Source organism: Hydra viridissima, unplaced genomic scaffold (genome assembly GCF_058129835.1).
Source record: "Hydra viridissima isolate aposymbiotic clone 2 unplaced genomic scaffold, HvirCarnegie_v1 scaffold_1, whole genome shotgun sequence".
NCBI classification, from domain to species: Eukaryota; Metazoa; Cnidaria; class Hydrozoa; order Anthoathecata; family Hydridae; genus Hydra; species Hydra viridissima.
In genome coordinates this window covers 19889016-19916825 of record NW_028324300.1, presented here as the reverse complement: position 1 = coordinate 19916825, position 27810 = coordinate 19889016, and the positions used below count along the sequence as shown (strand labels likewise).

The 27810-nt window shown below is 28.8% G+C and overlaps 1 protein-coding gene across 5 annotated transcripts in view; it reads right to left on the bottom strand.

The window, feature by feature from the left end:
• The window catches only part of LOC145195469 (NACHT, LRR and PYD domains-containing protein 14-like), a 40031-nt gene extending 18179 nt beyond the window's left edge, over positions 1-21852 (bottom strand). Inside the window, exons 1-5 of one of the 5 annotated variants that reach the window (XM_090076348.1) lie at positions 20583-21852; positions 18308-19123; positions 16574-16649; positions 12028-12135; positions 1136-1195 (exon numbers count right to left, since the gene is read on the bottom strand). In XM_090076348.1, the coding sequence (XP_089932474.1) occupies positions 1136-1195; positions 12028-12135; positions 16574-16601 (196 nt within the window). In that variant the 5' untranslated portion in view covers positions 16602-16649; positions 18308-19123; positions 20583-21852. Of the gene's footprint in view, positions 1-1135; positions 1196-12027; positions 12136-13248; positions 13413-13703; positions 14247-16573; positions 16650-18307; positions 19124-20582 lie in introns of those variants that run through there. The other 4 variants (XM_090076349.1, XM_090076351.1, XM_090076350.1 and 1 more) reach the window with 4 other exon arrangements.
• Positions 21853-27810: the final 5958 nt, after the last annotated feature.

Here is a 27810-nt window from a genome sequence, read left to right as displayed (position 1 = left end):
AACTAAACTTTACTCTGAAAAGAAAGAGCAATCACCACTTAAAGTGAGCTTAAAGTGTCGCTTTAACTCTTAAAGCCAATAAAAATGCTTTTAAATTTATGTTAAGATTCAAATGTAACTTAATAACACAACTGATGTATATTCAAGTTCTGACACTGCTAAAACAGGGATTGAGCATGTGTAGTGAGATTGCAGTCTCTAATTAGTTACGAAAACCCTTAATTTTTGGTACAAATGTAACATAAATGCAATCCACTCTTATTTTATAGCAAAAGCACCTTTTTAAAAAACTGTTGATTCTCTTCAGATAAATATTTTAACTAAAAAAAAGAATGGGTTTATTTAATATTTGGGTTAAATTGACACCTGAGATTGTGAATAAAGGTTTTTTTAAAAATCTCTTAACAAACAATCCTCTTTAATGTTTTTTTTTGAGTGTAATGATAAAAGTAGAAAGAGTGTAAAACTAATTGCTAGAGCATTTTGACTTTTACTTTGTGAAGAATATTTGAACATTTCTTTTTGAAGTTATTTTGAAAATAGTTTTCAAATAACTTGCAAATAACTGCACTTTTCCACTCAAGCTTTTTTATCCTTACTTATAAGCAATAAGCAACAATATGTAAGCAAAAAGTAAGGAGAAAAGCAGCCATTTTAATTTAAGAAAAAAAGTGCAAGCCTATTTTTGAACTTGAAAAAAAGATTTTACTCTGCTCAACTGTATTGTTTACAGGTCAGTTAAAAGTTATTTCTAAACTTCATATTTTACTGATTCACAAGAACAAGGCTTTGTTTAATAAAATGTTTCTTGCATTCATTAGAAAAAAAAAAAATCCACACCATTTGATGGTTAAAAAATATGAACAACCATCCTGCCTATTGAGAGTATTTTTATTAAGTAAACAAAAATTTTAACTTAAAAAAAAAACATTTTTATTAAGTCTGAAAACTTTAACTTGTGCAAAATTTAAAATTTTGCAGATTAAAACATTTAAAGAAACGCAAAAAAATGTATAACTTTGAAACTAACACAATGAAACAAATCATACAGTTAAGATTTCCTAAATTCTGTGATGACGTGAGAAAAGCAAGAAGTTGCATATTGACAAAAAGCCTCACACATATAAAAAACTACCTTTTTTTTCTTTGGAAGAAGGCTTCATTAGTTTTACTTTCTTACATCCAAATGTTTTATCTAATAAAAATATTTATTAAAAGTGACATTTATAAATCTTTATTGAAACTTTACTTAATTAAAAAATCCAATACAAGGAAAAAAAACCGAGTATGAACCTAGAAACAAAAGATCAAGATCACTGATATCCAATTACAAATAATAAAAACTCTTTTTTTTTAATTATTGACTACAGTAAAAATAATAATGATAAAAATAATAATAATAAAAATAATGATTAAAGAAAAAAATGTAAGGTTTTACTTCTTTCGCAGCAGAATAATTGCAGCAAATGAAATAAAACCTCACATTTTAAACTTACATTTTTTCTTTCTCTTTCTATCATTTCCACCTTTTTTTATTAACCTTTAATACTATCCCACTAAATTCATTATTTTCATTTTATCACTTTATTATGGTTGTCTAATGGTTAAAACCTATTCTAAATGAAAATAGGATGAGCAAAGGTATTCTGTTGCATAATAGAAATACTCATGCTTCGATGCCTATTGCTCATTCAGGCCATATAAAGAAAACTTATGAAAATCTTAACACAATTATTCAAAAAATTAACTATACAGCTCAATACTGGATGCAGTGTGGAAGTTTAAAAGTGGTCTCCATCCTCAACAAAAACGTCTATGTTTTGTAAGTGAGTGGGATAACAGAGCAAAGGATTAGCTTTGGTTCAAAATACATTGGCCTATAAGAAAAATATTGACACCTGCCAAGAAGAACATTTTGCATGGTAGTTAAATAGACCAAATATGATTCTTTTACCCTTACCAAAACATAAAGTTGGCCTAAAGAAACAATTTATAAAAGCTTTCTCTAAAGATGGTGATTGTTTTAAATATGAGTAAAACATTTCCTAATTTATCAGAAGCTTAACTACAAGAAGGAATTTGTGTTATATGTGATATTCCACTCCAGCTTTGAAATAACAATAAATACAACAGAAAAGGAGGCTTGGATATCAATTTAAAGAAGTTGTGACTAAGTTTTTGGGTAATCTGAAAGCATCTAACTATAAACTTATTTTAGCCAATATGACATATAAGTTCAAAACTCTTGCTTATCTACTGAGCCTTAAAGTTCACTTCTTGCACAACCATCTTAACTTTTTACTTGAAAATTTTTCCTGAAAACATTTTAGGGAAAGATAGAATATCAACATAATGGGTGATTACTGTTGGTCACTTTACAGAGAACAACAAAATGCATTGCATCAGAAAAAAATGTATACAAGAAACTTTATAGAAAAAAATGACAAGAAATATTAAAATATAAGCACCTAAAATATTTGTGTTGTAATTTTATATTATTGTAAATAAAAATTGTGACCTGATAAAAAGAATGAGAAGGCTTTCAAAAATATAAGGTCATTAAGATTTTTTAGCAATTACTTAAATTATTTCAATGGTTTAAAAAAAGTAAAAAAAAAAGAAGGGAGATTTTTTTAAAAATTTCTATTTGGAATACATTGTATAACAAAAATAAATAAAAAAATTTTAAAAAAATATCATTTTGGTTCTGTAATAAATCAAAAAAGAGAACCAAGTCAAAAAACTATAATAAGAAAAATGTGTCAAAAAGGTCACCCTTTAACTTAGTATTTTGCATGACCACCTCATGCTTTTACACAAGCTTGAATATGTGTTGGCATAGATTCAACCACATGCATACATATTTCCTTTGGAACTTTGTTTCTTATTTTTTGAAGTGCAAGTTTCAATTGCACAATATTTTCCTCTATCTCTCTTGATAATTTCTTGTCCATCCATGATCAAATATTTAGATGGGTTTCAGGTCTGGTGATTGTGCTAGCCTGGGTAGAAAAGTAATATGTTTCCTTTAAAACCACTCTATCATCGAGTTGGTAATATGTGCTGTTTCACCGTCTTGTTGGAGAATCCAATTTTTACGCCTTCCAAAAAATGATCTAGCAGTAGGTTTATTTTCCAAAGTCTTTTTGTAAGTATACTGGTTAATTCTCCCTATATAAATATTTTGAAATCGTATCCCCTTATGAGAAATAAATCCCTATATACCTTTCAAGCCACCGTCACCTTTTACTCTTGGTACACAAAATCTTTTCTTATATTTCTCTGAAGCTAAATCTTTTAACAATAAATCTTGATTTACGATTAACCACCTCAAAATTTGATTCATCTCTAAAAAATGACCTTAGACCAATCTTTTTCAGATCAGTGAAGTCTATCCTTACACCAATTACATCTTTTAATCTTAGCTGACACCTTTAAAAGCGCATTTCTAACAGCAACATAACAGTCAATACCTTTTTTATTAAGACACCTTCTAACTGTGTTGTAACTAATACTAATGTAACCAGCCTTATTACTAAACTCTACTGACAGTTCTTGGTAGCTAATTTTAGGATCTTCCCTTACCCTTCAATACAATAAGCTTTGATCCCAAGAATTAAGATTTGACGGCCTACCAACTCTTGGTGAATCTTTTACGTCATTTGAAAGTTTGTAGTTTTTCTGCATTATTTGGACACAAACATGGTGAAACACCACATATTCTTGCTATTTCTTGTTGACTTTTTGTATTATCTTTGGATGGATATATTTGGAATATTTGCCATTTGACTTCTTATGATACTGATTTTCTGCCCATTTTTCTTTTTCTGGTGTGCCAAGAATTTACCAGCTGAAATATTTCTTGAAATACTGGTTAGATATTGATTTTTTTCAAATTTATTTGTAATTTATATTGGTCAAAGCAAGTACAAATTTTCAGGATTCTCATATAATTAATTTAAGAGTTATAAATTTAAATTAACTGATATTTTTTTATCATAGTTTTTTGAAATAATTCTCCTTTTGAATTGATTTTGGTACCAAAATAATATTTAAAAAAATCTCCTTTCTTTTTTTATTTATTTAAAAAGCATGAAAAAAATTTAAGAAATCACTTAAAAATCTAAGTAACCTTATATTTTTGAAAGCCACTGTATAATTTTTTAATATCTATAAATAAAGTTTTCTGTGTTAGAAATATATAATTCAATTTCAAATTATGAGAGTTGTAGATAATTTAAAAAAATGATGCTAAATATGGTTTCTACACACAAAAATACATAAGACTTTAGCTTTTATAATTATCTTTTTTGTTGGCCTGTGCAACCTTTTTTGCAGTATAAAGTGGCCAGAAACTTTTTCACATGTAAATGCATCAATTATAATAATAAGAGAACAAAATGTCACTGGCCAGAAACTTTAATATGCTTATCAAAAAAGCTACCATAGCAAAAACAACAGAAAATTCACCAGAGTATTAGAACAATAAAAGTCGAAAAGGTGTAGCCTAGAACAATCTGATATCTTTTGATTTTTCGTATAAATAAGTGACCTCATTAGCACTCCATACATTTCTTCAGACTGAAAAATGGTCCAATAATAGATACTGTATTTCAACTAATTACACAGCTTTCTTTCTATTAGATTTCATACCCAGTTTAAATGCTAAAGAACCCACTTCATTATCTTTATTATAATTTAACATATATTTTCCTGTTCCACTTCATGGTGAAAAAAATAAAAAGTATGCTGCTTCTATATATAAGACTGTATTACACTATCTTTTTTTTAACATTATGTTCTGAAAATTTTTTTTTTATTTGATTTAATTTTCTTTTAATATTTTAATTAAACTTTTTTGTTCACTTGTATGGGTGTACATTAGGGTGATGACTTTTTGATTCTTTTAAAAAATAATAGTGTTAGAGGACAAAAGAATAGTGCTAGAGGACGAAAAAATAATTTTCTTATAATTTAAATTTTTCTTTATTGGTTACATGCTAACTTTTAAATGCTAAAAAAAAAACTGAAAACTTACAACAAATACATATTCTAACAATAGACAAATAGTTAACATTAATTACACAAAATACTATTTATATATAAAAAAAACTTCAGCTGTATCAATTAACATCATTACGAATTAAATGAAAGTTATTTAATGGCTAGAAAATCTAATATTAAAAATAGACTTTTTAAATATTTTTAAAATTAGAGTCATCCATAAATTACGCAAGAAATAAGCAAGAGAAAAAAGATGGCAAGTATTCTGTCACAGAGCCTTTAACTAAACCAATAATTAAAATTGACCTTTAAATTCATGTCTGTGGAATGAGTGACTCTTCATTTGCACATTGTCTTTGTTTGATATATCAGACTATACAAATCAGGCTATCAACTATCAATTAAAAATATAAACTTTTTCCCAATCAAAAAAACACAATTTTTTCTAAACCTGCGCCTGCTACATGGATCCCTAGAATGTGTGCTGTAGACCCCTCAGAGGTGCACAGACCATAGGTTAAAAAACCCTGTTTTATGTTATCTGGTTGTTTTATATTTTTTAAAACTAGCTAGGAGTAAATGATAGCTTAATAGTTTTACTTTTTTTCATAATTTCTATGGAAAGTGAAATTCACCTGAGATTTTCAATACTTTGCTGAGATTAGATCAGTTTACTATGTTTGAATTGATTATTATCATCTTGTACAAGAATGAATTTTTGTTTTTACATTATTATTACTAAGCATCTGCATATTGAAACTTTTTTGTTACGATGAGATACAATACTGGGTAGTGCGCACTGTTTGTTTTGATATATAACAATAATATTGTTTCTGAAAAATACTTATGATGAAATTGATATTTATTGTTGACTTACAATAAATATAACTTTTACAATGCATTTGTAATTCATATTTTAAATACAACAAATAATGATACGTATTGATACATTGCAACATTAAACAATATTTTTTACTCCTTTTGACTAAAAAATTAATTTTTTTAAAGACCTAACTAACTGTAATGAAATTACTGACAAATGCACTTTTTAATTTAAAAAAGAAATAAACAAAACTTTATTTGTAGCTTTGATTTTTTAATTTATTCAAGATTTAATTTTGATTTTTTAAGTTATTCAAGATTAAGCTGAAGCAAAAACCAGCAAAAAACAAAAACAAAACGTTTTACTTGATAAATTGTTGACTTGCCATATTAAACATGTTAAAGTTTGTGCTTGTAACTTAATTTAAAAAAAAAGATAAAAGATTAAGTTTTAATCTCAAAGACTAGGTTTATTGAAATCATAAAATCACCAAACAGCTAATTTTATAAGTTTTAAGCAGTGAAGTTTACTGATGACACCACAAAGGCAATAAGGCAATTTAAGTTTGTCATCAATATCAACCACTGGTGAAAGAACCAAAATAGGAGGTCCCTGACTTAAAGCAGCTGAATCCTGAGAGTGCTTGGCAAAAACCTCTTCAAACAAATCTTCTTTTTCTTTTTCATCCAGACTGTTTAGAAGCCATCTGGACCTTAGGGTAGTTTTGATCAATGTACAACAATTTTTCAACTTGTTGAGGCTAGAATTTTGTTCTTTTATAAGAGACAATTGCATCACTGGCACTGAAAGCTCTTTCTGAAGATGCTTAGGAAGCAGGCACACATAACCATTTTTGAGCACTCAGAGCAAGGAGAGGAAATTTCTATTTGTTTGCTCTCCAAAAATCCAGCATGTTCACACCAACAAACCCAGGGACTTTTTCAAACATTTCTCATTCAGTGACAATGTGTCTGCCAGCTTGCAAATTCCAGAACAATACTTGCATTTTGCAATAACAACTTGCTATCCATTAGGTGTAGTATTGACTTCTTCCTCAAAGTGATTCCAAATTTTGGTCCTTGGCCTTGGCCATCCTTCAAAATGTTGTTCAAGTACAACTTTAATACTAACTCAAACTAAAATTTTAACATCTTTCTTCAAAAAAAAAAAAAATTTTTCAAGAGCTTAATTATGTACATCTAAGTACTTTAAAGAGGATCCTAAAACTTGCTTAATCCCAGTTTTTAAAAACATTTCTAATACAATTAGCAGCAACATTTCAACATGACATTTTAACTACAAAATAAGTATTTATTATTAATTTAAAAAATGATCTTACCTGAATTTTAATTGAATTAACCACAATTGTTATAATTATTTTTAAAAAAAAACTATTTTGTTTTTAAAACAAGTTTTCTTGAATGCTTTTCTTTTGCTTGTTTTTATTTTAAAAAAATAAACAAAGAGTTGATATGTTCTCCTAACTGGCTTCATTGTTTTTAAAAACTTAATCTTAAAAATGGCATTAAAAAATAGGCGATTTTTAATTTTTATCAATATTTTAGTCGATAGATTAAGAAAATATTTTGCAAAATAGGTAAAAATAATATTTTTAACTTAACATTTACTTATAACTAATACAAAATAATGTAAATTATAGAAAAGTCTTAACAAATATTTACGATAATATTGATTTAATTATCATTAAAAATGTATAACAATATTTTTTAAAAATAAATGCTGTAATACATTTTTAACAATAATTAAATCAATATTATTGTTATCCAGTCAGATGATACTTGCTCAACCAAAATCTTTCTAACTCTTTCACCTGTATCTAGATTTAAGAGAATAAAAAGGTTTATGTCATAAACATTTTTGGTGCCCAAAAAAAATATTATATTGCTTTGGAATTAATTGTTTTCTAAGGGAAAAAAAGTGACAGAACAATCTTCAAAAAAACACTTTTAAAAATTCTGGTTTAGAAATTTCCTTTATCATGAAAATGCCTTCTAACATTTGCTCTTTTCTAAAACTTAGAAATCCTAATGTTTTCAGTTTGGTAATAAATTCCATTTTTGATTATCAAAAAAATTATTTTGTGAAAAAATATTATATTGTTTTGGAATTAGTAGTTTTCTAAGGGAAAAAAAAATAGAACAATCTTTTAAACCTTCTACTTTAAAAATTTTTATTTTCTGAAAATGCCTTCTAAAATTTGACCTTTTTCTAAAGCCCTTTGAAATCCTGGACCTTTCAGTTTGGTATTTAATTTCATACTTTTTCTTTTTTGATTTTGCACTTGAAGATTTCCAGTAAAATATAATTAAATATTAAGCCATTGCAAACAGTTATTTAAACATACACAAACGTTTCTAATAATCAGAAGGAGGATATTGTTATATTATTTAAAGAAGCATTTATTTCTATAAGAAACCATTTTTTTCATTAGTACTTTAAAGCTACTTGAAACAATACATTGATAAATTTTTGCATTTAAGCATTTTTAACATTTTTCACAGATTTTTTTGATGATTACCAAAAAAAATTTTTAATTTTCTAATTTTCCACAGAATTTTATTAGAGATATTTCAGTCACCAAAGAAGATTGGTTACAATTTTCTTAAAGGACCATATTTTTATAACATTTTTGCAATTTTAAAATACTGAATTTGGATGTTGAGCAAAAATCATTTATTACTTTATTATCTCAAGAAATACAAAAAGTAAATTAAATTTTAGGATTAGGTTAATTTCATTTCATAAAAAGTTAAAAATTAGGAATAATTTTTCAATAAATTTCCATGACTATAAAGTTGATGATAACTGCTTGATCTGATATAGAAACACAGGGGAACCTTTCATTCAATAAATTTGCAAAGTTTGATGGCTATTCTGATGGCAACAATACAGAAATACAATACAATTTTTTAGCTGACTGTTTTCAACTTTTTTTTACTTTTGTATAGCTAGTCAAGGCAAGTTACCTTAGTGGCACAGTAAAAAGATAGCAGCAGAATTAAACAAATCAGATTTTGACTAAACATGTTTCTTAAAAGATCTTAAGGATATTGCTGTTTTTGTTAAAAATCGACTGCATTAATGTTACTGAACAGAATTTGAAATTGAAGAAAATATACTAAAGAAAACCAAGTTGCATAAAATCTGTCAAATTTGGATTTTATATTGAAAATAAATTCAACTGCATAATAAACAAGGAAAAAGTCAAAGCTAATCCAAGAGCCACATGCCACTACAACTCAGAAATATCCCCATTTACTTGAGCTAAATGAATTCGAATTTTACTAAGTTTAGCAAGTAGACTATATATTAAATCTTTATAATTCAATAATGAGTCATTCCATGCCAACTGGACCAAGGTCCAACATGGACCCCCTCAGATTTTGATGAAACTTAGTGGGTTTGTTAATATCAATGAGAAAAGCAATTCCTGAAAATTTCAGCATAAAATCTTTTGTGGTTCATAAGGTACAGTCGTTTGAAATTTCTGATTTTTCCAAAAATAAAAACTTCAGTAGCAAAAACATGTCTTGTTCATACTTTGAAGCTCTATATTTTAAAAACAAAATGTCAGAAAACCTTCTAGTTTTTTTAATTGTATACAACTCTTGACTTACTTTAATTAAACTTTGACATTGAATTCTCAAATGTCACATTTTTTCCATAATGGCTACCTAAAAAAGCTAAAAAATTGTTTGCAAATGTAAAAAGTTGATTTTTGATGAGTCAATATACATAAACTGCAATTTAAGAAGTGAAAAGACATATTTTTTTAGTTTCTATATATGGTAGGCTTCCAAATTTTGTAAAATTTACTGATAAGATACAAATCAGTAAAAAGTTATAGACTTCTAAAAATGGCTGCGGCTAAATCTTAGGAAAATGTGCCTCCACTTCAAGCCACCGGTAACCAAGGACCAACACAGTGGTTTTAATAATTTTTTTTTTTCTTCTAATTTAATAGACTTTATTTCAGTGATTTCAGAAAAAAAAATAGTGGGTACTCATGGGGAAGTTACAAAATCAGAACAATGAAAATTGCCCAAAATGCATTAAAAACAATAAAAATAAAGTTGTTGTTGTACTTTAGTTTGTGTTATATATTCTAATACAAAGTATGTATGAATTTAAAAGTATTTCACAATAAGTACTAGAAATAAGTTTTTAATTAAGTTTGAATTAAACTCAGCTTTTAAATAGCCCCAGCTCATACCTGCTCCCTCCCCCCCCTTCCACCCCTCCCCCAACCATTTACTTTTTCACATTTTTGCCTAGAACTTAGAAAGAAATATGTCTGATGTATGAAGTGTCTATATACACAAACAAAGAATTCACCATACACATTTAAAAGCTGTGACATAAAAAACAAGCAAATTATTGAGTTTTCTTTTTATATCTTTTTTTTTTACTTACAAATTTTATCAATTCCTATATACTTGTTGTGCCAAAACATATGGAAACCTTAGTTTCAAAACTTGTTTTTAAATAAATTTTTTTAGGACTTTGCTGAAAATTACAGTTTTTTAATTCAAGATGCAGTACAAGGTTTCCATTCGAACAACAGTCAAGCAACATTGCATTCTTTTGTTATTTACTATACGGAAGAAAATATGATAAAAAGTAAAAGTGTTTGTATTATTTCAGATCATTTGCAACACAATACAAACTCAGTTCATTGTTTCATTTATGAAGTAATAAAACATTTAAAAGAGTTGATGCCTTACTTTAACCACTGCATTTATTTTAGTGATGGTGCAGGTTCACAATATAAAAATTATAAAAACATATCTAACTTATGTCACCATGAACAAGATCATAGAGTATCTGCAGAATGGCATTTTTTTGCCACATCACATGCTTGTGATGGCGTTGGGGGCTCTGTCAAAAGACTTGTAGCTAGGACCAGTTTACAATCACTAACAGATCCTATCAATTCACCTGAAAAAGTGTATGATTGGTGTAGACAAAATATTAAAGGAATATATTTTCAATACATTTCCAATGATGCAATTGTATTACATTGCATAAAGTTTAAATTAAAAGAACATTATGCTACTTGTTCAACAATTCCAGGAACAAGAACCCACCATTGTTTTATACCACAATCATTAACTACTTTACAGATGAGACGGGTGCCATCTGATAATAAATTTAACTAATGTAAATGTTTCTAAAACGCATCATATGGTTCCACTAGCTTCTCTTTCACCAGGAATTAATATAGCATGTGTTTATGATGCAAAATGGTTTTTAGGCAATATTGTGGAAATATCTGAAGAAAATCAAGATGTTCTTATCAAGTTCATGAAGCAGTCTATTTTGTTAAACACTTTTACTTGGCCACATAAAGAAGATATTTGCTGGGTTCCAATAACGCACATTTTATGCAAAATTTCATCTTTAAAAGTTCAATCAACAACTGGTAGATGCTATGAACTATCAGCTCAAGAAAAAACTGAAATATTACATTTGTACAATAGCATAAGTAACATAATTAAATAACAATTTAGCAAAATTATTATAAGTTAGATTTATTTTTTTAGCAAAAATTTATTTGAAAGATTCAATGTTGATTGTTTATTAGATAATGTTTTTTATTACATAATCAACTTGTGTATTGTGTTGACAAATCAAATAACTTATATAAGTTATTATATTAACTTGGTATAAGTTGTAATCTAAATTTGAACATGATAATCAAATAAGTCAAATTAATGGGGAGGGGTGGAGTAGTGAGTATTAGAAAAATATTACAAAATTTATGGTCATGGTATTAAATATTGAGTAAATTAGACTAGAAAGTCTTTTTTTTTCATTTAAACCTAATAGGCTACTTATAAGTTTTATATGTAGTCTTTTTACTGTTTGACATTTAAAACTAAATTTCACAGTTTTTATATATATGTATGTTTAGTGGTGTGTTTGGGTATTAAGGTACTTCATACATCAGAGATAAAACCAGACACACCGTGTAATGAAAAGTGTCCAATTACAAATTTTTTTTAAGTTTTCTATGTCTAACTTTGTATAATTTGGATGAGCAATCAATAAAATTTATCAATATTTGTTAAAAATAAAAGATAGTGAAAACTGAAAACCTAAAACAAGTGTTGTATTTATTTTTTCATAAAAAGTGAAAACTTGCTTTACAATGAAAATTTCTTTAGCATTTTTTTTACCTTCATGATCCAAACATTTTATTGATAACAAAATAGGATATGGTAGTGCATCTTCATTTACTTGGTCTTCAGTTCTAAGCTCCTTAACACAGATGTTACCCATTACACCTAGTGTGCGAAAAGCAAGAATGATCTGTAAAATATCATATTTTAATATAATCTAAAATAATCATTTTAGATTGCTACTATATTAGTAATATTTGCTACTAAAATAATAGAGACAAGTAGGAAGTGTTACTTTCAGAAAACTTCAATGATTAAAAATCAAATCTTCTTTTTAACACAGAATCAAAAATCATGTAGTATAGAAATGACAAGTTTAAAATGAATGGTTTTCATGTAAAATTCTCTCAGATCAAATACAGTTTCTACCTAAAAGTTTCTATCAGCAAAATACCTGCATACATATATGTATGAAATTTAAAAAAAAACTTCAATATATTGTTGGTTTGTTAATTTTACCTTGTCCTGTGGTATAGATAAATCATGACTTTCCCCAAAATATTTATAATTTTTAGTTTTTCTGTTATTAACAAATAAATTACAAGCCATGTAAAATAACTTGAAATTTTTAACTTTATTAAAGTAGAACTCTTCATGAGTTTAAAACAGCAAATCAATTTGGGTGGCAACTTTTTATTCATAAACTATGTTATCTTTTAAAAATAAGTTTGGTGAATTTAATCAAATAGTACTTCTGTGCAACCTCTTGAAGGGTATAGACAAAATAATATAAATTATATGAAGTATTGCATATTTATTTCAGGAATATTATAATTCTGTATGCTTAAACAAGTAAAATATTTTAAATTCAATTCATTTCAAATACTGATATAGAAGTTTGCACTTTATTCATTTTTATTTAACAATGACAGAGTGAAAAATAATGACATAGTTTAGAACATTTTACTTGATTCATTCGAATGGAAAAGGTTTGCATTTTTAAACTATGTTGATCTTGAAAACAAATTTTTTTCTTAGAGGAAATATTACAAATGTTTAAAAAGTAAAAAGCATCACTTTAATTGCAAATTTAAATTTTCCAAATATTTTGTTTCAAAGAATCAATGAGTATGCTTATTTCTGTCCTAGATATGATATTCCACCTATCATTAGATTATTTTCACACAACTACACTGTCACATGCACTCAACAGCTCACTTTTTTTTTCAATATTAAAAAAAAAAACGTGCAGTCAATCATAAAGAAAAAGTTTCTAACTGAATATTTTATATCATTATGGTTCAGCATGTAATTTTCATCTTATAAGTGAGAACTTGCTGGTAACATGTTAGGGTCAGTAGTGTGTAGTGTATTATTACTTCCTCAAGTGCTAACAATCCTTTGATCATCAATAGCTTTAACTGGAGTGTTACCCCTTGAACCTAATGTGTCAAAAGCAAGTAATTTTTTAAAATAATACAATTTTAGAAAATACTTTTGTCAGGAACTGTCACTTGTAAGTTGCTTAATTTAAAATGACAAATTGGTTTCAACTTTTTTTTTTCTAAATGTTTAAAGTTTGAAAATGTTCAAATGTTCAATTGTTAATAAATAATCAGGAAAAAATATGAATAAAAAAAAAAGTAATAGTCAAGCCTTGTTTGCGAAAAACTTCTCAAACCAGTAACCTTTTAGTCAGGAAAAAGCAATATTTGTTAAAACTAGATACTTACCTATTCGATAGTTTAACTTTCTCAGGCAAATAGATGCAAAGAGTTTATAGTCAATATATATATAGACTACACTGCCGAACTCATCTATTTATATTTTGACAACACCCTAAATTATTGCGGTCATGTGATACTCAAGTGGCAGGTAAGGCACACTCGTGCCTTTACTGACACTTAAGCTGGATGGCGCATGTTCGTTCACTTTCAGCGAAACATCGTTATCAAGTTATATTATGTTTTTATGCTTAGGCTTCAAGAGTGTGAAATCGAAAGCTTTTTCCCTCCTAACATTTTCTCAAATAATTTCACAACTAGACGTCTTTCGAAAAATTGCAAGTAGGGAGCATTTTCTATTACAAACGAGATTCTCATGTTGAAATAAAAACCTCGAAATAGTTGATTTAATACGGGGGTTAGACGCCAGTGACTCGAAAGGTCCTATAGCTCTAAGCCTTGAATTTATTTTTTTACATCTACAGTCAATCAAAGATATTTGAGTAAATGTTAACCAGTCTCATCCCAAAAAGTGTTTGCTGTGTAAGCACTTGTACCAGCACCTGCGCTATGCTAAATTTCAACAACTGAAATCATTAAGTAGTTTTAACGGAGAGTGATTAACTATTAAAGATATACTATGTACTGAAGGTACACATTATATGGTAGGCTACAAAACTTATAAATACGCGCTGATCATTATTGACTTTCTTTTGCGATATTAGGAAGCTGAAGCCCTCATAGACAAAAGTTCTGCTGAAGTTACTGCAACTTTTACTCAAATTTATAAGCGAGGGTATCTTACTTTCCAAATCTGCTACAGATAGAACCAGGTCGCAAGATAAGGGACACCTTTAATCAGTTGCTAGCCTAACACTATAAGCAGGTGAGTAGTTATGTCAATCTGGACAGGAGCTTCTGCTGAATGCAAGGGGTTCTTTCAACGTAGCACTCTGAATGGATGGGAAACTTGCATGAAGTTGTGCGTACGCTCAAAGAATGAGCCAACCCGTCTGACAGAGAAGAAACCTTCAGAGGCAATAAGATCCGAGGTTGTTGCACAAAAACCCGCTCTTTCTGCTTTAACACGTGCCGAAGGACTCGAGGTGCCATTTCTTTCATCTGTTGTGCTAGTTCACAATTTGTGTCAGCGAGGCGAACTCGAGGGTAGACGCTGTAGTGCAATCAATTCAGTTTGGTCGCGAAAAGTGTACAATTTTAAAATTTTTGTGGATTTGTTTGTAAAGAGCTAAATACCAGATCGGATTCTTTTCAAGAAATGCCTCTAAAGCAGCAGCAGCAGCAGGTTCAAACTAAGGCGCTTGCGTTGGTTCTCGGTTTATGAGTAATGGTTACAAACTCTAGTTGTAACACCATCGTCTGTAATCTACTTTGTGTCAAGAGGGCTGAAGCTGATCTTGATCTGCTCGTAGACACCCAGTTGATTACCGTGGCTCTTTAAAGCTACCTGTTTTTGCGCTCGTTCTTTGCGCTCGTTGAGAATCTGCTTTTACTCTTAATGGCGTAAATCTTTTTTGATCTTTGCTTGTTAAGCACACTTGGCCTTGATTTTACGGGTACAACTGGCCTTCTGAATGGAGTACATTCAGAAGGCCAGTTGTTTTTAATGAAAAAAATTTTCTTAATGAATAGAAGAGCAAAATGCATGAAGTATAAAAACAAAATGATGATTCAGCTAATAAATGTACTTAAGCTAAATTTTGCTGGAAGCTTAAAATCTACTCTTTTTTTTTCCAACTCATCGATAGAAATATTGAAATATCAAAATCTTAAACTTTTTATGTTTGAGAAAGAATTGCACCAATCAAAATCTCAAAAATCCCTCAAATTTTTGTTTTACTCAATAATGTGTCCGAATTCTAAAATCTGCTTAGCTATGCATAGTGCGTTATAAGCTTGTTGTTAGTATTAATTTTCGCTCCACATAAGGATTGCTGAGACATGTTTAGAAAGTTAATTTTGATTCTCTTTCAATTTTATGTAATTGAATCTGTGAGTACTTTTTTTTTTATATACATATTTAAATTTGAATGAGAATTTGATTATAGATCAACTCTATAATAAATAGTTTACGTTTTAAACTTTATTCTCTATAATAATAATAAAACATTTTTCACTTTATTTTTTTACTCTTTTTGTTTGTCATCAAATAAAAGTCGAAGACAAAAGGTTCATGTTAAAAAAGCTAAACCAAGAAAGTATCATTAAAATATGTTGAGCAGCTGCAATTCATTTGCAACTCTTAAAAAACGGCTATTTTCATAGCCACTTATTGTTAAAAAACCTATTTTAGCATCAGAATCTTCATTCTGCAATTCAAAAGAATGGAGCTCCTAGAAGTTTTACTTCAATTTTCATAATCAAAGTATTAATATTTATATTTTAGATAATAAAAAGGAAACAAAGTAGGAAACTAAAAATGGATTTAGCCCCCAAAAAGATAAACTAATTATTAGTTTTTACATTGAAATTTTACACAAAATGTAAACACAAAATAAATATATTAATTTAACGATGAGCATCAGCGGCATTTGAGATTTTGTTTAAACAAGATTTTTGTAAAATTTGTTTTTAGTAAAATTTTAAACGTTTTATCATCAACTTTTGTGATATAAGTTCACCTCAAAATGTTTCTGATATTTTCACTGAATAAAAAACTCAACAGTATTAATACTGTCTAATAATGCTGCAGATCATTAGCTTTTGTTACTAATATATTTCAGACTAAATTCGGGCTGATAGTAAATAAAATTTCGCATGATTTTTGCAATATTTGACCCAAGTAATAATGTTTAGCTCTGATTTGATGCTTAAAATCATTTAAACAATATAACCTTTACACATAGCCAGCAACTTACCAGCTTTGGCTTCGGAGGGAGGCCTCATGGAGCTTTCTGTTTTATATCCAGATGATCTATCGAAAAATTTTTTCTACTAAAAAAGAAAGAAAGCACATAAATTTTATAAAAAAACTTAGAAATTTTTATAAAAAACGCAAAACTTAAGTAATTGTCAAATGATAAGGTTTTAGTTAAACAACTAAAGTCATACTTTTCTGTGCTTTCGTCTTTTCATTATTTTGTTAACTTTTTTTTGCTAGGAGTAATAATGCACTTGCTAAAATATCTATTCTCAGAAACTCTTGCAAAATTCGAGTTATATAAAGTTTTTTCTCAAACCGAAAGAGAAAACTTCTAATAAAAGCATTATGATGCTATTTTTTTTATAGATTTCATTGTGAGTTGTAAACCTTTTCTTGATTTAAAGACAAAATAATGGAATGAAGTTTTGTTTTTCTTCTTAAATTCGATGCTCCTGGTGACCAAATAAATATCTATCGCTTACTATCACCTTGCTTTCTGTTGTATTGTGAAGTATTCTATCTTTTGTGATTTTTTTTATCTGATCTGCTTACGCGTTTGTTACTTAGACGATTAAAACTAGTCTCTAAGTTTTTCTGATGTTGTTTTGACCCGCACAAGTATCAACATATATAGTTTTGCAAAACGATACCTAATTAAGTAATTATTAAGAGTTTTCAAATACTGTTGGATTCAGCGTTACTAGATTTCCTAGGAAATCGATTAAGAAACACTGAGATCTTCACCGAAAACCTCCGACTTTCACCTATTTTTTCATCACAAAAACTTTTTTTGCGTTGCCCATAAAAATAATCTTCTCGAAATTATGCTTGTGAAACTAAAAACCTTGTTTATGTGACCAAATAGAAAACAGAGTTCTTGAAGAATGATTGCAGTAAGAATGATGATAAATTAGAAAATCATGGCGCTTATTTTAAATACAGACAACCCTGAAGTATTTTTGGCGGAGATGGAACATGAGCACGTGAGTCATTTCGAGAAGTTTGTGTATCAAAGTATCTGGAAATCACATAATCAATTGACCAACAAATAAAATATTCTTTAGAGTTCTACGAATGAAAGTCACTGCTCTTTTAAAAGTATTTACGTAAACGAAATATATTCTTCCTTTTTGCATGTATACATAAAATGGTAGGGGCAGTGTTGAGTCATTTACATAAAGGATTTGTTTGAACTTCTCAGCGTTTTGCATTTGCAAAATTCTAAGAATGAAAATCAAAACTCGTTGAAAAAGTATTTTTCGCCAAGTTTAAAAAAAGGTGAAGCAGTTAGCTGAACTAAAAAAGAATGCAGGATGACGTCATTTAACACGCAAATTTCAAATAAGAAGCTGATCATATTATTGGTACAAATATTGGAAAAAACTCCTCATCTGCAAAAGACCCTCTCATAATATACGTATTGATATGAAATAAAAAAAAAACGTTCTCCTATTACAACTGCTCTAAACTCTTTAGCTTCCAAACTAAAAACTGTTCGAGATGACGAAAGGTGTAAACAAAAACTAACACAACTCATCAACTAATGACAACTTATCGAAAGAAGGTTTTTCCTATATAAAAATCCAGAAATTGATTTCGTTTCCTTCAAATTATAAGAAAAAAAAATTGGAGTATTTAGAATTAGATTCTAATATTGGAATAAATTCAACTGAAAATTAAACTCAAAAAAGAATTTTTTTTAATCTTCTCTTAAAATATTTTTATGTACCTTTGATCGAGCATCTTATTCCGATGTGATTCTCTGTTTCTTTTCATATTCTCATCATATTTTCTTCCTTTTTTCATATTGTTGATGCCTCCCTCTTCTTCCTTGAAGTGATGAGAGCTAATATGGAAGAAGATGAAGTCAGGTAATTTTCAACTTGTTTAATTATGGTTATTTTCCGGCACGAAATAGTATTCTGATACATTTATATGATTTCTCATTTCTAGTAAAATTAGTAATAAATTATTTTCAGAGTTTGCTACACCTTTGCCATTTTACTTTCTAAACAACCAGTCATATTCTTTTCATCAATCCAATTTGTTTATAATATAATCATCAATCTAAACTTTGTATATGTAACCTATCATGTATACAGCTTTTTTTAGTCAAAACGTTATACAAATCGTTTGCGTATTCTTTACTCTTTTTCCAATTAATATGATGTCATTATGTCCCAATTTTTGTTCTTCTGCTATCAGTTTGAATATGCTATCTAGCAAAGTCTTTTGCAATCATTTAAAGTGGTCGAAGCATGAGAACACACTTTTATTTCAGTTAAAACTCTCAATGTAAAAGTTTATACCAAATGAAAACATTTGAAAAGTTTTAACGCGTTGATGACGAAGATTTGTTGACAAAACGGTTTAAAACAGCACGATAGCTAACATAACAAATATAACGATTATAAATCTAAAAACTTTCATTTGCACAAAGTAAATGAAATTAAATAATACTTAAAGTCATAAAATAAAAAATTCTTGATTTAAAATTAATAAAAGTTAAACAGATTTTTTTTCATAAATCATCAAAAGTTATACCCTACCACATCTGATTATTTTTTCAACTTTCTCTAAAATACTTGATTTTTGATAAATAATATCACAATATGTTTTAAAGTCCCTGAAAACAAATGTGATAAAAAAGGTGGTAAAAGTTGGTTGAACGAGAACTACAATGTTACAATGCAACTTTTTTTTTGTTGATAAAAACTCCATGGACTTTGATTGGTAAAACACAACCCAAAATACAACTTTGAAGTTTACAACTGAATATAAAACATAAATCAGAAACAAACCCCTAATAACATGTGAGATATTTTATCAGCCTGCGTATTTAAATTTTGTTATGAAACTTTGTATCAATTTAATTTTAATTTGATTGGTCAATAAGCGCTCCTGTTTCTTTCTTCTGCTTTTTTCTCCTTTAAATATTTTTTACTAAAAATGTAAAGCTACACAAAAACAAGAAAAAAATCAAAACAATAAAAACTGCCATTGATTAATGAAATAAAAAATCTCTTTTACAAAAGGAGAATTTACTTTGGGTGTATTTTTCGATCTTTCCACAAAATGTGACGACCATGGTCCTACACTATGAGAAAAAAATTGAAATGGGGGAAATATATATTTATTTTTGGTTTTTATTTCAAAAATATCATCCACCAAAAAATGTAAGATTTGTTCTTTGTGTAATAATGTTATTGAAAGTGAAGCAACAAGTTATATTATAAATTCTTGTTACTGAATATAAAGCGTAAATTGAGACTCTCATGAGTTTTGCAATTCAAAGACTGCATAAAATTTATGTGCTCTATACTAAAATGGTTATCAAAACACTTTTTACCATTTTCATAATTTTGAACACTTTCTGTTAACTTAGTATAGGAGTTTTCTTGAAAATGGTGATCTGAAAACCAAAGGTCCAGCCTAATTCCACAAATAAATAAACTAATCTGCTACAATCGATTTCTCGTTTAAGGAAATAAAATAAAAGCCATGACAGCATAGATTCCACATGAATTCCACCGTGCATTACTCAAATTTGGCAGTCAACGAAACTTAATTTACGGGAATTCTCAAGTGATGAGCAAATAGCGAAAGACATATCCGTTCCAAAAAAAGTCCAGTTCCATAGTAGGGAGATTTAATCTTGTCGGTCTCTGCACAATTTTTTTTTTTTAGAGAACCATATTCCCCTACAATAACATCGACGTAATTGTACGCAATGTCTGAAAAACGAGTAGCACCTCTAAGGTTTCATCCATGACGTGTTTTAAAATGCGGTCCAAAACATGATGTTGGCTGCCGACATATTGTGCTAAATTCAGCAATTTCTGCTGACGCTGTATGAATGACTACAACTAAATTTCTCCTGCCAGTATTCACAACCGTTGCATTCGTGACAAACATTTTTATTGATGCCAACAATTCAAAATAATCCAGAATATCTTTTATGCCCATGGCAATTGATGCGCTCTCGATTTTTCCAGAGTTTGTACCCCGAATCTGACTTCTTTTTCAGCATTTTTGATTAACACCACTAGCAATTTCTTGCCATTAACCTTCTTTCTATCAAAATGCAGTGCCCAATTCTTTTTCTTTAAAGTTCTCTTCATATTTATTTTCATCTTTTCAGCCTGTTTCTTGATTGCTTTCAGAATTCCTACATGGGAGGGCGTGGGCAAGCTGATACCGTCAGCAGAGAACTGCTTGCATAATGCAGACACCTCCTGGTGCTAGTGTTAACATTGCTGATTAAGGTTACTGCTGCAGTTGTTGAATGGTGTGGTAAGACAATATCCATTTTTTCAGGAGGCTCGAAGGATTCGTCGTTGTTAGTGTCTGAGTAGTTTTCTGAGTCGCTAGACGAGAGAGGTTTTGCCGAGGAATCAGGGAATGACAAAGTGGACTGACTGGACTCCTTTATTGTTTTACAGGGATGCACTGGTGTGCATTTCGACGTTGTATACCCCACCTCTCCGCCACTTAAGACTTACTTTTCATACAGCTGCTTATCTTCCCCGCTAAGCCACTCTCCATTTGTACAGCTGATGTCAAATACACCAGTAAAAGTTACTTTTTTATCTTTCTGACCAGGGCGCTTTATAAAGATGTTGTGTTCAGATATTAAATTTTCTACTCTTCTTACTATAGATTTTAATTTTATGAAAGGGAAATTTAATTTTCTAATCCACAAAGATTCTAATTCTTCCGCGATCATTTTAAATCTGCTTTTGCAACACTTCTCGTTTTTTGCAAGATAATTGTATCTACCAATGATAGCACTTTTTAAAGGTATTTTTCATTAATTCTCCATCGATGCTTCTATACATAAGATGCTTTTCGTAGTTTAATGTCTTTTTCAAATCTTAGTTTTATTTAGTGGGTGAGGTTTTCGATTGAACAATAAATAAAAACAATATAATAATGTTTCTAGACCATTCCTCATAATGTAGTACGATGGCCATATAAATTTAAAAAAAGTTACCTCCCTATTGACCACCAGTTTCTATCGTTAGAACTTCATGGACATCACTGACATGCATGGCATGAGAGGCGTAACAAACAGGTGGCTGGAGTACAACCAATGCAACTTTTATATAACGGAAGTGGAAACCTCACATGTTTCATTTTAATCTTTTGCAAAGCTCCTCAAGAGGCGATGCTGGAGCCTCTTTTTTTTTAAATCTACGTCATCTTTGGGTGGCGTTAAAAATTCTCAATTATATTGTATTGTATATATTTAACTCTTAATTATATTGTATTGCATATAATTATATTATATGATTTTGTATAAAAATCTCAATTGTGTATTGTATATATTTTTTGCCACATATAAAAAGTAAACTCACAACAGTAAATTTTCGCAAATCTTGCAAAAAGAAAAATCAACCATTTTTTGATGTAAACTCAGATTTTAAGTATATTTGAATTTGTTTTAAGACGAAGTTTTAACTTAACAAAAAGTATATAAACTCATAATGAAATCGCGCAAAACTTCAACCTTTTTTTTATATCATAAAAGATTTCTGCCGGCGTCAAATTTGATAGAGACGTCAGACCACGAACTTTTCAACGAAATTAAAGTTATCGCTAAACAAAAGATCAAAAACTTAAAGAATAAAGCAACAATAAAAAGATTTTTAAATTTTCGTGTGACGTCTGATTTTCTTTGTATATATTTTTGTGTGGTTTATTTAAATTTACACAAAATACGGAATATAATCTGCATTCAGTTCGATATTCATGTGCTTCAGTGAAAGAAGAATCGTCCCTTTCGGTCATCCATTTCAAAAGTTTTCTTTATATGAATATTAATATTATATGTGATATATAGATATAGGTATACAATAAATATACACCTTGTTCAGAAAGTTTAAACGCACTAGTTTTTTTAACGTCATATTTAGAAGGGAATATTCCCTTCTAAATATTCTTAGTTCCTTATTTAAACAAATCATGAAATTTTTGTTCATTATAATAGGTGCAATCAAGAAGCAATTGCATAACTAACTTAAAATTTTGTAACTATAAGATATGATGCGATAACAAAGTTTTCGAAATAAAACTGATTAAAAGATTTTTTTTCCGCTCGATAATAAAAAAAAATGTGCCGGACTAAAAAATGAAATCTTTAAGATTTATCTTTCATCAAAAACGCGACAAACAACTTTAGACTTTCAAACTTTCATTAAAAATATTTTCAAAACAAACCTTTTATATTTCATTTTCTGTAAATTCATAGATAATCTTACAATTAATAAAAAAAAACTGTGAAAACAAAAACTCAAAAAATAACTTTTTTTAAGATTTTTGATCTTTTTAATGACCAAAAAAATTCCTTCTATGGAAGCATTATAAACTTCTATGGAAGCATTATATGGACCTTATAGGTACATTTGGAAGTGTTTTTAAAATCTTTTAATTTTGTCCAAGCCTGATTTTTTCGTTTTAACAGGTAGATTTTTTGTGTTCGAGATGGTTAACTTCCCAGCATGGTGCAAACTCAAAACTTTTATAGGTTCATGATGACGTCAATTGAGGATGGTTAACAAAAAATTATGACAATCGGAGCGTAGGGAAAAAAATACCCTAATAATTTTGCCCTCTTGACCCCCGTCGAAGAAAAATTATTTTGAAAAAAAAAAGTTCCGTTATTCTTTTATATAATTCATTAACAATGCTCTTAGTGTTTAGAAACGGTGATCATGTGACTGTTTGTTTATAACCTATTACTATATACACCTTGTACAGAAAGTTTAAACGCACTTGTTTTTTCGTATTTTATGGTAAATTTGGACTGATGTAAAGAGAAAATCTGATGCAAGGTCTTCGTTTTTTGTTTTGTTTTTTTTTCTTAGTCAATTATTAATTAAGAAAAAAACACAAAACTTTAAAAAAAAACACAAAATCTTTTCTGAAATGTAATATCAAACAGAAATAATCAAAAAATTGATGAGAAGAAAGTGCAATAAAGTTTAAACGCACTTATTAATTTTTTGTCATGGAAATATGATAATATGGGATATGACCCCCGTTGTTTTTGATACATGCTTGTAATCGCCTTGGCATTGATTCAATAAGACTTTCAATCATCTTGATTGGTATTTCAAGCCACAATTTTGTTAGTTCTTTTTTAACCAGTTCGTGACTTGTTATTTGCTTTTTGTTAGTTGTTAATCCATCCAGCTCCATAAATTTTTAATCGGGTTTAAGTCAAGGTGATCGTGCTGGCCAACTCATGAGCCAGCGCGATCACCTGGTTTAAACCCGATTAAATTGGTTCAATCTTCCTTCGTATATTTTATGACAACCAAAGCCTGGGCCTTGATATGCATCCCTATATGCCGACAGAGCCACCACTTTTTTGAATACAGATTTGTATGTGTTGCCTCAATTATTTTTCCGTATTTTTGCGACAAACAAATCTTTTGTTTTTTCTGTTAATAGTTTCAAAATTTGACTTATCGCTAAAGATACTCATTTTTCATTGTTCCACTGAATAATTTAAACGCTCTTTGCACCATTTTTTTTGTTTTAGACGATCGGTTAACGACAACATAGGCTTTCTTACAGCATGAAAAGAATTTAATTCTTTTTTGCGTAATAACTTATTTATTGTCGTACGACTAACTGTTTTGTCTACAAGCAAACTATCGATTTCTGCACTCAAAGCTGATACTCCTGCTTTTGGGTTGCGTCTACTAAGCCTGTAAAGCATGTTTTCATCACGAGCTGACAGTTTTTTTGGGCGCCCAATTCGAGGTTTATCATTGACACTACCAGTCGATAAGTAATTTTTTATTGTTGTACGAACGCTAAATTCAGAAATATTTAAGTGTTTGCCGATTTGTCGATTGCTCATTTTTATTTTATGCATGCCAATGACTTGCCATTTATTTTTCGATGAGAAAGCTCTTTTACCACATCTCATCGATTTATCTGTTTATCATTTCTTAAAAAAATTATACACGTTAAAAAAACTAGTGCGTTTAAACTCTCTGTACAAGGTGTATATTTATTGTATACCTATATCTATATCTATATCTATATATATATATATATATATATATATATATATATATATATATATATATATATATATATATATATATATATATGACTCTCATTCAGAATAATATTTTACTTTCTTTATGTTATTTTAGTTACAGCCAATAAAGGCCTTGTCTGTTTTAATCTGAACTAATGAATTTGATTTCATTGCATTCTGATTAACGATTATGTACAAAGCTGTTATTTACAACTGTAGGTGGAATAATATAAGGTGACATGATAGTTTAGCGCATGCTACGGTGTGTATTTTTGTCTTGGAAAAGCAGAAATTTAATTATTTGATTTATAATTATTAAAAATTTTAATTTTACACTGAATATTCACAAATGAATTATTGCACTTTTCCGTAAATAAGCTTGAGAGGATGAGAGAACTTTTAGCTGTAAATTAGCTGTATATAAAAAACTTTTACCGTAAATCAGGGTAAAAAAATAATTCAGCTAGCTTAAAAACCGCCGAGTTTTTTGATGAGCCAGCTTTAAAAAATAGGTTTAAAGGTTAAAAGAAAATTCTACAAACGGAAAAAAAATTGATTTATGGTTAAAAAAGTTGAAAAGTACATGCACGTGGCCCTTTTCTTGGAGTGTTATTGATTAATGCAGTCAAATAGCATAATAATTCGCTTCCGCTGGAATTGTGGTCTGTCTCTCTACCAAGGTGTCTGGCCAGCTATTGGTAAAGCAAATTTTGCAATTTCTAAAAAACTCATATAAAATGATAGTTAAAAACTAAAAATATTGTAAAGACTACATTTTACATTCCCTTTTTATTCTATTATAACCATCTTTTATGACCATAATGTACAGAAAATTATTTAAAGAAACTAATAAAAATATTAGCTATAATAAATAAACTTACTGTAAAATCCACTAAACTATTTTTAAATGACATAAAAAAGCAACTAAATTATCTCCCTAAATTCAAACCATATTCTTTATTTAAAATGTTTTCCACTTTGATGCATAAATTTTTTTTGTAGCATTAAATTCATAACTGTTATTTGGTTTTAGACAATATATGATCACACAACCTATATATATATATATATATATATATATATATATATATATATATATATATATATATATATATATATATATAACCATATATGGTTATAATGATGATAGAACCAGTATTTTAAAAATATATGAAATTATATTAATCAAAGCCCAAAATAAATTTCATTTGCATTGATATTATTAATTGATAATAGGTATTGATAAAAAATTATAACCTGGTTATTTTGAACATCATCTCACTTACAAAAAGGTTGATTAAATCTAAATCAAGTTTTATAAAGCTCTTAATCAGAATTACGAACAACGAGTGACCTGATTATTTCTTCAACTTATTTCTTTTACAGAATTCTACTGACTATATTTGAATTTGAGACTATTACAACTTCTCTTTTCACTTAAAGGGGATGTTTACTTCACCTATGTAAGAAAAATTTGTAGTCAAAAAGTTCTTAGAAATTTAAGTCAAACATAAGAATTAAAATCAACCATTTTTGTTGCCTTACACAACGGAACTAGGCAAGGCCGGATTAAGGGTCTTGGGGGCCGGGAGCCGAAAAATATTTGGGGCCCCATTCCTAAAAAAGTGTATTTAAAAATGAATGCAAAATACATAACATTACTTTTTTATTTAAATAGAAACTTTTCTTGCTTTTTTATTTGCAAAATCAATTACAACATCTTGAAAATTTATATTTTTTAACAGTGTTCTTTCAATTGTCATTAAACAAAGAGCATTTAAACGATCATTTAACATTGAGGAACGGAGATCATTCTTAACTATTGCCATTTTTGAAAATGCTCTCTCTGCATTACAATTAGTAATGGGAAGAGTAAGAAAAATCCGATATGCGATGTCAACATTGGGAAAAACTGATTCTAACTTATTCCTACGAATTGCTTGTAAACATTCAAGTGCTGATATATTCTTCTCATTAGATAATTTCTTCATAACTTGTTGATGAAATGTATGAAACATTTCCTCTGCCCTGGTTTCCTCGGCTTTCTAAGTGTTTAGCAAGGAATGGATCAAATTTTGCTAAGAACTCTAAGGCCCCGAGAAAATTTCCATTACTGAAGCCACCTATTTCTTCTGAATCACCTCTAAGAGCTAGTTATCGACTGCACAAAAACTTCAAGCATTCAACAACACTTCTCAGAACTTCTCTCCAGTAACGCTTTTCATCCTTCAACTGCTGTTTTAAATGAATATCAATTTTTCCTTTTAATGTAACTTTTCCAAAATAGTACTGGACTGCATCAGAATGCTGCTTGCTTTGTTCGTGTCTATGTATAGAACGCAGTCCATGCGCCCAGTCGTTGAATTCAGATCTAAAATTGTCGTCTGAATCTTAAAAAAGCAAGCAGAAGAAAAAAAATATTTTTCCTGTGGATGGTGAATAAGTAAGCCAGTCTCTCTTTCGAATTTGATCATTTTTCAACTTAAAAGAAAAATAGATAAGAGAGCAGCACTTTATTTTGGTGATTGTTACTTTTTTAGATTTTTCAAAACTTTTGTATTCAACATTTTGATCAGGAATTTTTTTTATAGAAATCCAGTAGCGCTGTGCTTCTTTCAAATCCGTCCACAATGCTGGGTCAGATTGACATATTAACAAACTGGACTAAAACAAAAAACAACGGTGCAGCTTAAGTTAACGATTAAAGATAATAATGCGTTTAATAATATTACTCATAACAAAAATAATAACAATAATAATAATAATAACAATAACAAAAGAAATAATAATAATGGTACTAACAATAATAACAATAAATTTAACTATTTATTCCTTCCTCTAAATTCAAAGCTATTCTTACATTGCCATATGACACATTTTTTTGCTGCGCTGTTGAATTGGATAACACCGATACATTGTTCATTGAAGAATTATCTGTTACGTTCTGCAATTGTGAACTTTCTGCAGTTGGGTTTGATTCAGTTGACAAACATTGATTCTCCTCTAATGCTTTATAAGGAGATCGAAAAAAACTAGTCAAGTTTGGGATTTTTTTTAATATTGTTTGCTGTCTGTCACATTTTTTTTTTTTCAGTTTGAGTTTTAAATTCCCGCTTAGATATTTTCTGTACATTATTGTCCAATTATTGCAAAAATAATTGTAATCTTAATTTATA